Below are 12024 nucleotides of genomic sequence, written 5' to 3'. Positions count from 1 at the left end.
TGCCAGCCGATCTCTGCCGGAGAGCTCTTCCCCCAGGCATTCTGGCCGCTCTCCCCTCCTAAATTTCACCTTCTCAGTCCTTCTCTGCTCATACCCTCTGCAGTTACAGTTCCCACTCTCCCCTCCTTTGCTGGCTTTTCTCCAAAGCACTTAACCACCACCTCACAAATCTATTTTGCATTATGTTCCTGTGACTGTTTCCCCTACAAGAACATCTGGCCTGTTAGAGTGGGGATTATCCCATTTTTGTTTTGGGCTCTTTGGTGATTTCCATCCTAATTCTTCCCTTGCCCCCCACCCCCCAACCCCAGGGCCTGGTCCTCCTACTTCCCAACCCCCAAACCCCTAGGACCCAACCCTCCAGGAACTCCCCCTACCCAGGACGGGGTGTGGGGGGGTGTCCCAGGAAGCCAGCCTCCCCTTTGAAGAACAAAGAGGAAGGAGCCGAACCTTGGAACCCAGGCCTGGGGAGACGTCCCAGCGGGGGAGGGGAAGCTCCGGACACTCCACCAGCTGTGCTGTCTCAGTTCCTGGCCCCGCCTCCCACCTCCCTGGGGGCCCAGCACGTGTGGGACACGAGCTCCCCTCCCCCAAGCCCAGATGCTGTCACTGTCGAGATGGCGGTGGCCAGGAAGAGGCGGGAGGCCCAGACACCCATACACACACCATGGGCAGCGGAGCCACAGCCAGTCCTACAGGGACAGAGGCCCGCAAGCCACACAGAAACCCCCACCCCAAACCCTCAGGAACCCTGGGCCTCCGCCTGGAGGGTGGCCTCTCCCCCTCAGATCTGCAGCGGGAGCCACAGCTGGAGAAAAATGTGCAGCCGGGACCCTGGGGCTCAGGTTTTGAGGGTCTGACATGTCTATAATTTGGGAGGGGGCTTTTAAAGAAAATAATACAAAAATAATGGTAAATAGTATTTTTGTACCGAGATCACAACTCACAAATTGAAGCTGTAGACAGGTGCCACCAAGGTCACCAAGTACAGAAAAACAGCTTCTCTGCATTCATGAGCTGCCTTCACGTCTCTGTACTACTTTCCACAGAGTAGCTACTGGTTCTATGTCCAACCTTGCTCTCCTCCACCATCCACGTACTTACAGTGACAAGAGCCACACGACGCGTTCATATGGCGTGTGCCCTGGCTTTGTGCCTTCATGGCACAAGGTCTGGTGACGGACACAGGTGATGGGAGCTTCCTAGAACTCGTTCCCACACCGGGGTAGCCGGGCGAACCCACTCTACGTGGAAGTCCCTGGGAACCACTTTGACGTAGCCCACGAAACTGGACATTGTATGTCTCTCCAAGTCACCTTTCCCGTAACTGGATCCTAAAATGGTGACAGCCACTACAGCCCCAGAGGGAAAGAGTGGCAGGCGGGCAGAGTGGACAGAGACAACGGTCTTCACCGTTTACAGCTAAGATATCTTATTTTTGCCAGTTTTATAGAAGCACATGGCCATGTGAACACGTTTTCTAGGGCCTTCCCCGCCCCCCTCGAAGCCTGTGTAAGGGGGGGGGGTGTCCTGAAGTATGAAATGAATTAATTTCGTGGTGAATTGGCCTCCGCACTTGAAACTTTGGATCCCACATTTCAAATGGACTTTAACCTGCCAAGAAATCCTACTCCTCTGGCCTACGAGGCTTTGAGGCTTTCCCTACTCTGCCACATGAACGTTTCCCACCTTCTTCTTCCTCAAAGGACCTTATAAGCACTCTCCCCTCCAGCAGTGAGCTGGACTCTTTCTTCTTTGAGGAAATGAGAGCAACCAGGAGAACCCGTCTCACCCTTCCTGCACCCCAGCTGACCCACACCCTCTGACTCCCCCCATCTCCCTGTGGGTGAGGAGCCTTCCCTGCTACCTGAGGCTGATTTCTCTACCAGGCACAGGAGTCTACCGTCCTGCCTGTGCCCTCCTCTCTGCCCTCACTTCCTGGGCTACTCCCTTCATCTTCCAGGATGGCCCGTGTCCCTGGGTGCCACACACTATTCTGCTCACCATTCGTGGCAGAACTTGCTGGAGACGTCTACAGTTGCTGTCTCCCTGCCTTCACCCCCATTCTTCAGTCAGTCCCCCTTAGTGGGGCTACACTCAGGCTCCCCTCCCCCCAGGTCATCTGTGATGTCCAAGATCTTAAGCTGATGGTCCCTTCGCTCTCACTCTCATCCTTATCTGACCTCCCAGCAGCTTAGCTAGAACAGGTGGCTCCCTCCTTTATACATTTGCTGTTCCTGGCTTCCCAATTTTCTGTCCCAGGGATGCCGGCCTGGGACAAGCTCCCACTCCTTTGGCTTTTCTGCTGCCTTCCCCATCTGTCTAGATTCCTTTGCCAGTTCCTCTCCTCCACCACCACCACCACCTCCTCCTCCTCCTCCTCCTCCTCCTCCTCCTCCTCCTCCTCCTCCTCCTCCTCCTTCTCCTCCTCTTCCTCTTCCTCCCCCCCCACCCCCACTAGCCTCTAAGTGATGGGGGGAGGGGAGGTGTCCAAAGCTCCTTGCTCAGCCCCTCTCTTTTCTCTTCACATTCTCTCCCTGGGTGCTCTAGTCTCTTAGCATTAAACCCATCTATCTCCCAGTGACCCGCCGACATTATCCTCTACCTCTGACTCCCAACTTCATATATCCTTGGCCTACCTGTAGTTTCCGCTTGGATGTCTAAGGGGATCTCAACTAAGCTAACTAGAGAGTAATGTTTGGTCTCTCTCTCTAAACTTTTCCCAAAGCTCCACTTGCCCGGCATTTGCCCATTTGCCGTCGCAGTAAAAGGCACCATCATCCAGCCTGTTACTTAAGCCAAAAACCAAGAAGTAACCCGTTCACTTCCGTCTCCACTGCCTCCACCTCATACAGGCCAACATCAATGTCTTGCCTAGAAGGCTGTTCCAGCATCCCAAATGATCTCCCACACAGCAGCCAAAGGGGTCATTTAAAAGAGAAGTCTGTGAATATGACTTTGCCCATTAAAACCCTCCACTTGCTTTCCCTTGCACTTAAGAACAGAATCCAAAGTCCCTGCTGAGTTTCTAAAGCTCTGTGTGATGGGGCCCGTCTCTCCCTCTTATCTCTGCTTCACTCCAAATCCTTCCTGCCAGGGACATTGGCTCTCCTTCTGTAGTTCCCACAAGCAAAGTCCATTCCTGCCCCAGAGCCTTTGCACTTGCTGTGTCTGTCACCTGCTTCTTTCTGCGGGATCTGCTGGGCTGAAATATCTCCTCTTCCTAAGGCTGTCTCTGACCACCCAGAGTAAAAATAGCAGCACTTCGCTCTCAAGCCATTACCTTGGCCCCTGCGGTAGCCAGACCCCACACCCCCAGACTAGTAACTATATTATTTTCTGCGTTCTTCGTTATTTTCTGTACTCCCCTTCCCCCATAATGCAGGTTCAGGAGAGCCCAGACCCAGTGCACCCTCAGTGCCTACCCGTACTTGGCACCCAGGAGGCACTCCATAAATACCGACTGAGTAACTGGGCAGCCGCGCTCGCAGACAGATGCCCAGATTGTTGTACAGTTTCCTGCTGGGAGCCACGGTCGCAGCTGCGAGTAGCCAAGAGAGCATCGCGCCACTGACACAATCCAGAGACAGGATTCACCCCCAGGTGAAACAGACAGGCTGAAATGGACAGAGGGCAGAAAGCCGAGACCGAGCAGGCCCAGGGCGAGCTCGGGAGAGAGACCCCGAGGCTCGGGCCCGCAGGAGTCCGGGCAGCCGCGGAGCCCAGCGGAGAGAGCGGCGGCGAGCCGGGGACGGGGGCGGGGGGGGGGGGGGGCCCGGGGTCGTCCCCGCACCATCTCCTCCTCCGTCCCCCCTCCCGCCCCGCTCCCAAGTGGCCGCAGCAGCTGGCGGGGGCGCCCGGCCGCCCGCCGGCCCGACGCGTGCGGGATCAAAGCTGCGGGGAAGGGGCGGGCGGAGAGGCGGCGGGGAGCCCGGAGGTGCGAGCGAGCTTCCCAGGGGTCGGCAGGAGCGTGGGAGCGCAGAGTGCCGGGAGGGGACAGAGACCCGGAGAGACGACGAGAGATCAGAGACCGGGCGCGCCGGAAACGAACCGCGCGGGCGGGAGCTGCGGAGCTAGAGACGCTCGGACGCAGGTGCAGACCCTGCGAGACCGCGCGGACTTGCCGGGACACCTGGCGAGAGATGCGGCCGCCGAGCGCGCGGCGGGGAGGGGTGCGGCCCAGGAAGCCGGCGGCACCGAAAGGCCGGGCCCCACGGACGTGGAAGAAGCAAGCGCGCTTCGGAGAGAACAGAAGGCAGAAGAGAGCGAGCGCGGAAGAGAAGGGCCAGGAGAGCGGGGACTTGGGGAGCGCAGGGCGGGAAGGCCCCGCCCCTCCCCCCGCGGAGGGTGGGAGGACCCCCGGGGCAGGGATCCGAGCGGCGGGTCCTTTCTCAGGGTCACGCCTGCGGAGGTGCGGGGCCGGGGGGCAGAGGGAGGGGTGTGGAAGGCACGCGGCTCGGAGGGAGGACCTTGGGAATCCTGATCGGAACCCAGAGCCTCCAACTCTGCCATAGGGTAAAAAACTCGAGTATTAATATTTGCTAGAAATGTTAGACGGAGATGCTTCTCATACATTTTATCAGACTTCTCCCTTATCTGGGGACAAGAGGGAGGAGAAAAAAGAAAAGCCGAGACTCTGCATTGGCCGGGAATCGAACCCGGGCCTCCCGCGTGGCAGGCGAGAATTCTACCACTGAACCACCAATGCAAGTAGCCCCTGGTTTTTTGGGGACTCTACCTGAGCTTGGAAGAGGTGGAGGTGGCGGTGCTCAGGCCGAAGGTGCCGGCCGGGGGCGCGGCGGAGGAGTGGCCCCGGGTAGCTGACGGGGGTGGAGCGCCAGGCTAGCCTTCCTCCCGCCCGGATCCGGCCGCCCGGCCATAAAGTCGCCCCATATGGCCAGGGGCGGCCCCACACCCGGGTGCGAACAGCCCGGGGCCCCGAGCCTCGCGTGCAGGTGAGAAAAACTCAGCCCGAGCGCAGGTTCCCAAGGAGGGGGGCGAGGGGGGCTGCTGGGGACCACACATCTGCGCTCCCATTTGGCCCAGGTAGGGGGAGGTGGGATAGACCGGAGGCCCCGATCCCAGATGGGAGCGCCCTCCCCAAGGTCTGCGTCTGTCCGGGTTCGGGCTTTGGCGAGGCAGGCTCCGAGAAAAAAAAAACAAACCAAAACAAAACCCCAAGGTGTGGAGAGGCCCTGGGAGGGCGGGAGGGCCTCGTCGGCCTCTGACTCCGCAGCTTATCTTCCGACTGGGTCTGCAACCTTGTCTTTGCGCGTCCTTGTCCGGGGCAGTCCGGCTGACCCGCGAAAATCTCTGATTTTATCTTCTCAGACATTTTATCCGGAAGCCTCCGAGTGCTCACGCACCATTCTGCAGAGGGTCGTGTTCTTGGTTTGAGGTGGGTGTTGATGATCGCTTTTTGTATCTTTCTTGTCTCTTTAAGAAAACTGCCTGCTCCCTGCTCCCCCATCCGCAGGAGGGGTCCCCAGGAGCAAGCAATATGAGCATGACTTATGTCAGGTGGCCTGGAAACCACACGCTGGAACCTCCTATAATTAGTTTTGAATCAAATACTTCTAAGTGGGAAGGTCTCTCCACCCTTGCTCCCTCTTTCTTGCGGGTCGTGCTCTTTCCCAGTCCAGCCATCAGGCACTGTGATCCTCTCCCCAGTGTCTACCTCACTCTGCTCTATTGTGGCACTTGATAACACACCGGCTTTTGCACTCGGTCCTGTAAGGAATAAACTGGGCCTCTGGTGCTTATGTCAGCTCCGCCAACCCAAGCCTAGACCAGGGTGCGCAGAGTTGGGGGAATCGAATAAGGTTCACTAAGATCGCACAGGGAGACTCGTTCGCCTCCGGGCTGGGCCCCAGTTGACTCAGATTAGCCCAGCACGCTCAGGTCGCTCCCTTACCCAGTTAGGAGGTGGATTTTGGGGGAAGGTGTATAAGGTCCGGTCTGCGGGCTGAGGGATGCTGACTTTTATTTCAGAGTCGTGGGGGGGGGGGGCAGAGAACTCCCAAGAAAGCTGCGATGTGGGGGGGGGGGGACTCTGAACTTCTTTCCTGAGGCCGGTCCCAAATCACTTCACCTCCCTCTCCCCCTAATAACCTCCTCCTTTCAGCTGGGTTCCGCCTCATTATACAGCCTTAAGGGTCCTTAAACCAGACGGTGCTGCATTGGCCCCTCATTTCCCACACTCCCAGGCCAGTTCCACTCCTTCCCCTCCCCCCTCGCGCTCCTCCCCTTTCCGGGAGCCTCGTGCCCGGGGCCGCGCGGGGAGGGAGCTGGGTGCCGAAGGGGGCGGGTCCGGGTCCTACACCGCCCCCCCACCCCAGGAGCCCGCGGGATATAAGGAGCCCGGAGGGCAGGGGCTCGGTCCACACCAGGGTCCGGAGGAGCGATGGTCACTCGGGATCGAGCGGAGAATAGGGACGGCCCCAAGGTGAGAGGCGGGAGGGAAGGGAGCAGAGGTCCCTGGTCCGGTCCGGGGACCCCGTCCTTGAGACCCTGGGTGAGGAAAGAGGCTCAGTCGCAGGGTTGGAAGGGGGGAGGTGCATGGGGGAACCCAGGGTGCCAGGAGCTGGGAATGAAACTGCATAGTATGAAGAAGAGGACGGGGTCAGAGCAGGGGCTGCGTGGGCAGCAGAAGTAGAGGTCTTGGGTTTGGGTAATGGGACGCGGCACCTTGCGGCTTGCAGGGCGTGGGGAGCCGGGAATTTGAGTGAAATAAGCGAGGGGAGCACAGAGCTAAGGGAGGCGGGTGGAAACAAAAAGCGAGGCACTTGCTCCGCGCGCGTCGTGATCCAGAGCGGGCCCAGTGCAGCCTTAAAGAGAAGACCCGGAAGGCACTGGTTCCAGAGGCCTGAGACTGGGTGGAAATTTTTAGAAGCAGTGGAGAAAGCTGACTGCATAGACGGGTTAGAGGGAGAAGGGGAGGCGCGGTCGCCCTGGGTATCTCCCTTTCTACACTCAGGGCCGGAACTCAGAGCCCGGCACCTTGCGGGCCACGTGTCTAGGCGCAAAGAGGGCCAGCAAAGTTCTCCACTGAGACAGAGAGACTGCACGAGACGGAGACGTAGAGAGAAAAGAGGAGGAGAAGGAGAGACACAGAGGGGAGGAGGGAGGCCAAGACTGAGAGAGGAGAATGCAGAAGACCCGGGAGAGAGAGGAGGCGAGCTACAGACATTGACCCTGCGGGCGCTGGGAGGGAGGGGGAGCGGAGAGGGATCCAAAGGGCCCGAACGGAGGCTTTCTCTGGGGTGTCCGGGAAGGAGTGGGCTTGGGACTCTCCCAGCGGCGGGATCCGCACGCCCGCGCGGCCGCGCTGAGTCTCGGTCCGGTCGGCCCGCTCTCCCTTTCCTGGTGGTCGCAGATGCTGAAGCCGCTGGTGGAGAAGCGGCGCCGGGACCGCATCAACCGCAGCCTGGAAGAGCTCAGGCTGCTGCTGCTGGAGCGGACCCGGGACCAGGTCAGTCCTTCCGCCGTCCCCGGACCGTCCCCAGCGTCCCGTCCTCGCGTCCCAGGGCTTCCTTCTGGGGTGGGGACACATGCTGCACTGGCGACCCAGGCCCCAAGGCATCCTGACCCGAGCCCCGCCCTTGGAATCCCATCCCAGAGCCCCCTCTCGCTCTCAGAACGCGATCTTCATGGCCACCCCTCGGGTCTGTAAGTTTCACACCCGGCCCTGTAAATTTCACTCCCAGGGTCGGTCAGTTTTCAACCTCTGGGTCTGTAAACGCTCCTCCTCCCCACCGGCTCAGAACAGCAGGCAGGGTGGTTAATTTCAGTCCCCGGGTTTGCTGTTTCAAACCCCCTCCTCGCACTGGGGGTTGGTTTCCTGCCCTCGGGTCGGTCGGTGTAGTCTCACGGTTTCCCGGGTCCATTCTTGGTCATCGCCACTCCGCATTCGGTCGCGCGCTCAGTGGGCAGCGCGCACACGCGATCGGGGGCACCCCCAGCTCCCGCATCCCCCCTCCCTTCTTCCCCCTGCCACTTCCCCCTCTCTCCCCACCCCTCTCTGTCTTTGCGCCCTCCCCCTCCCGTCTGTAGAACCTCCGCAACCCGAAGCTGGAGAAAGCAGAGATACTGGAGTTCGCCGTGGGCTACTTGAGGGAGCGAAGCCGGGTGGAGCCCCCGGGTACAGCGCGGGGGTGGGGCAGCGGAGGGCGGGAGGGGGGATTCACAGAGGCCCGGGCCGGGGTAGCTGGGGCGGACCCTGCGATGGACGGTGGGCTTGGGAGTGGTAGGCTCTGCTCCGAGGCGAGGTTAATAACACCCGCGCGTGTCTGTCTCTGTGTCTCCCTCATTTTCTCCCTCTGTCCGTCCACCTGGCTTCCTGTCTCTGTCTGTGCGGCTGTCGCGCCTCGGTATCTCTGCGCCCCGCCCCTTCCCTCACCCCTGCTGGGCCCCTGCCCTGCCCGCCCGCGCTCCCGCCGGCCGCACCCGCCGCCGCGGCTCCAGGGGTTCCCCGGTCCCCAGCCCAGGACGCCGAGGCGCTCGCCAGCTGCTACTTGTCCGGCTTCCGCGAGTGCCTGCTTCGCCTGGCGGCCTTCGCGCACGACGCCAGCCCGGCCGCCCGCGCCCAGCTCTTCTCCGCGCTGCACGGCTACCTGCGCCCCAAGCCGCCCCGGCCGGAACCGGTAGATCCGAGGCCCCAAGCGCCGCGCCCACCGCTGGACCCCGCCGCCCCGGCGCCCGGCCCCGCGCTGCACCAGCGCCCCCCAGTGCACCAGGGCCCCCGTAGCCCGCGCTGCGCCTGGTCCCCGTCCCCCTGCTCGCCCCGCGCCGGGGATTGCGGCGCGCCGGCGCCCCTCACCGGACTGCTGCCGCCGCCGCCGCCGCCGCACAGACAAGACGGGGCGCCCAAGGCCCCGCCGCCCCCGCCGCCCGCTTTCTGGAGACCTTGGCCCTGAGCTTTGGGGGGTGGGGTGGGGGCGGGGGCTGGGGGTGAGGTAGAGACTCCAGCCCGAGGGCAGCAGAGGGACCCGGGCGTCGGGGCGAGCAGGTGTTGGGGAGGGCGGCGGGGCGCGCGGGCGCAGCGCGCGGGTGAGATGTGGTCTATATTAGAGTATCTATATAAATATATATTTCCCCGGTTTCTGTCCCTTTTCCCTGCCCCCCCCCTTGCGTCTAGGATTGTACCCTCTCTGCCCCCGGCCCAGCCCCAATCCCTTCCCGAGTCCCTAGTGCATGGAATAAAGTGGTTATTAAATCCCCGTGTGTCCCCGAGCCAGGGGCCTGCCTTTATGTCGGCGTCCACGCCCACTTTCCTTCTGTCTCCCTTTCCTTCTGTCTCCCGCCCCTCCCAGTCCTGCTCTCCACGGCCCAAGCCCCGGGGCAGACAGGTAAGTAAAGAAGAGAGCAGAGCGGAGACTGAGGTTGGAGCTGAAACAGGTGGAAAACACTGAAATAGGGAAGGGGGAGCAGGGATGGGAACCTTTAAGGAAAAACCAGATAAAGAGGGAAGGAAAAAAAATTGAAATAAAATCGACTCTGGTGGGATTCGAACCCACAACCTTTGAATCGCTCTTTCGTCACTAGAAGTCCAATGCGCTATCCATTGCGCCACAGAGCCACCTGGCAGGCGGCGGCGTCTGACGACTTACGGGTACTAGCATGGGCAAGGGCGGGGAGGGAGAGGGGTGTGAGGGAATTGGGCGGGGCATGCCCGCAGCGCGTGGTTGGGACCTCGCAGGCCTGCGGGGGAGAGGTAGCGGGCCAGAAGCGCGAGAGCCAAGTGGCAGTGCGGGCGCGCACGGGTGGAAGACACAGGGAGCGAGAGCAACCGAACAGGAGCGAGCGAGTACATGGCTCCAGCTGCCCGCTTGGGGGGTGCTTCCCGCCCAGGCGCACCCCGCCCCCAGATGCGGCCCCACCCACGAAAATAAACTTGTTTCGCTGCAAATATCCGTGTGTCTCAATTTCCTCCTCTCTGTTTCGCCGTTCGCTGCTCCTGGGTCTGCGGTTTCCGAAGAAGGCCCAGGGACTTAGCACGGCTACCACAGGCCTGTCTCGCCCCTCTAGTCTCTTAGGAGGACCGCGGGGAGGACTCGCTTCCACGCGGGTAGCGTGGCCGAGCGGTCTAAGGCGCTGGATTTAGGCTCCAGTCTCTTCGGAGGCGTGGGTTCGAATCCCACCGCTGCCAAGATGGAGTTTTTCTGGTGGCCTCCGCACCCTAGAACTCAAAACAGCCCGCCCCTTCCCCGCAGGATGTATGCTCCTTGTTTTTACGAGGACTTCGTGCAGGGTCGCAACGCACCATCCCCTTCCTAGTCTTCGGGGCAGCGTGGGTGGTGCTAGGCAGGACCCTGTGGGAACTGCCCGAGAGACCTTCGGTTCTTCGTAAGGTGTCCTGAAATTGCGTTCTTCTCTCTCAAAACCCGCGAAACTTGCTGTATCTGTAAGTGCTGACCGTGTGCTCTGCTGGTGAGCAGGAGGCTCCGATTACTCAGTCTGGGAAGCCCACAGGACAGCGCCTTCTTTTCCTTTCCTTCTCAGGTCCTCTCCGGGAACAAGGGAACCTCATACACGAAACTGATAAATAACAGAGCCCGGGTGGTATGGAGTAGAGGCAAAAACGAAAGGTTCCACCGAGATTTGAACTCGGATCGCTGGATTCAGAGTCCAGAGTGCTAACCATTACACCATGGAACCCGCTGTTGCAAAGGCTTTTCTGGAAGTGCATATATTACTGAAGTTCTTGCTCTGCGCCTCCCCGCCCCACCCCCGCCCCCTATTCTGCCCTTCCCAGAAGACAAAAGAAAACAAAAACACCTGCCCCAACCGATGGGCACTTCCCTGGAGCACCTGAAATACGAACTGAGATGCGCGGTGATGTGTAAAATACACAGTATACTTAGAAGACACAATACTTACTGAAAAGAAGATTGTTAACACTTCACTAACAATTTAAAAATACTGATTACGGGTTAACATGGTAAGATCTCATGGGGTTAAATAAAATGTTATTAAAATTAATCTCACCTGGTTCATTCTCGAAGATGCCTACTTGAACGTTTAAATTCGCAGAAACATGTAACAGCACTTTTGTTATCTTTTATCCCCCCCGCCCTTGGTTTTGTTTAAAGGAATACAGATAACACGCCTCCTCTTTAAAACAGGGGGGAAAAAAAAAAAAGCAGACGCCCGAACAGGGACTTGAACCCTGGACCCTCAGATTAAAAGTCTGATGCTCTACCGACTGAGCTATCCGGGCTCTTGGTGAGCTTCTCAGCTCCTATCTATAAGAGCTATTCACCCGCGGAAGTCCCGGCTCCCGGAAACCGAGGCCGAGGGCACGCACGAGCACAGCGCCCCCGGCGCGCACCAGGAACGAGCGGGAGCAGCCCAGCGGCTGCAGCCGGCACTCCGCCCGCCTCTCTCGAGCACCGTCCCGGCCGTGGTTGGGCGGCTGAGGCCGGAGCGCCGGGGAGGCTGGGCCGCTGCGGTGCCGGGACTGGCCGCACGGGGCCGCTACCGGCTGCGGGCCTCCCCAGCGGAGCGGTTTGTCCGCGGCTCCGGTGACCCAGATCCTGGGCATCGCGCGCCGCCCCGGCCGCACCCCCCACCCCCAGGCACTCGGCCCCCGCCCTGCAGGCGGCGGGCGGGCCTCGAGGGGAACCGAGGCCGCGCGGGGCCTTCAGACGCCGTGAGCCCACTTTAGTCCCCTGGCCGGACCCATCCCGACGGAAGGACCGAGATCGGACGTGCGGCGGAGCGGGGACCGGGGGACCGGGAGTGGGGACGGCGGTGCGCAGTTGGGAGCGACAGGGGAGCTGTGCCTGAGTCCTCCGCGGGGGCGATTCGCCTCGGTGTGGCCGCGGTCACCCGGGACTTACGCCGACTATGGCTCCCTCGCGAGGACTGATTCACATGGATGATTCACAAGTAGGGAATGCGGGTGCCCCGGGCCCAAGCCCGGCTGAGAGGCGCAAGGGGTCTCGGGGCACGTTGGGGAGTGGGCGGACCAGGGCGCCAGGGTAGCAGCGGGCCTCCGACCGAGAGCAGGGCAGTGTCCCAGTC

The 12024-nt window shown here is 60.8% G+C and overlaps 1 protein-coding gene and 5 non-coding genes across 7 annotated transcripts; 2 read left to right on the top strand and 4 right to left on the bottom strand.

The window, feature by feature from the left end:
* Nucleotides 1-4637: 4637 nt before the first annotated feature.
* On the bottom strand, nucleotides 4638-4708 carry TRNAG-GCC. Its single transcript has one exon. It is a non-coding gene; the product is annotated as a tRNA-Gly (tRNA).
* Nucleotides 4709-6403: 1695 nt separating this feature from the next.
* On the top strand, nucleotides 6404-8915 carry LOC111161239 (hes family bHLH transcription factor 7). 2 transcript variants are annotated; one of them, XM_022524837.1, is made up of 4 exons: nucleotides 6404-6445; nucleotides 7376-7471; nucleotides 8053-8134; nucleotides 8443-8915. In XM_022524837.1, exons 1-4 carry the CDS (start codon nucleotides 6404-6406, stop codon nucleotides 8913-8915), a joined length of 693 nt encoding a protein of 230 aa, XP_022380545.1. The 2 variants fall into 2 exon arrangements, with proteins under 2 accessions (XP_022380545.1, XP_022380544.1); XM_022524836.1 differs by having other exon boundaries at nucleotides 8053-8140; nucleotides 8464-8915.
* A 575-nt stretch (nucleotides 8916-9490) lies between these two features.
* TRNAR-UCU lies at nucleotides 9491-9577 on the bottom strand. The gene is given in 2 exon segments: nucleotides 9491-9526; nucleotides 9541-9577. It is a non-coding gene; the product is annotated as a tRNA-Arg (tRNA).
* A 488-nt stretch (nucleotides 9578-10065) lies between these two features.
* Nucleotides 10066-10147, top strand: TRNAL-UAG. Its single transcript has one exon. It is a non-coding gene; the product is annotated as a tRNA-Leu (tRNA).
* Nucleotides 10148-10584: 437 nt separating this feature from the next.
* Nucleotides 10585-10656, bottom strand: TRNAQ-CUG. The gene has a single exon. It is a non-coding gene; the product is annotated as a tRNA-Gln (tRNA).
* A 489-nt stretch (nucleotides 10657-11145) lies between these two features.
* TRNAK-UUU lies at nucleotides 11146-11218 on the bottom strand. Its single transcript has one exon. It is a non-coding gene; the product is annotated as a tRNA-Lys (tRNA).
* Nucleotides 11219-12024: the final 806 nt, after the last annotated feature.

The sequence above is a fragment of the Enhydra lutris genome, unplaced genomic scaffold (genome assembly GCF_002288905.1).
Source record: "Enhydra lutris kenyoni isolate GAN:26980312 unplaced genomic scaffold, ASM228890v2 scaffoldscaffold82, whole genome shotgun sequence".
Lineage (NCBI taxonomy): Eukaryota > Metazoa > Chordata > Mammalia > Carnivora > Mustelidae > Enhydra > Enhydra lutris.
This window is presented reverse-complemented; position numbering and strand designations above follow the sequence as displayed.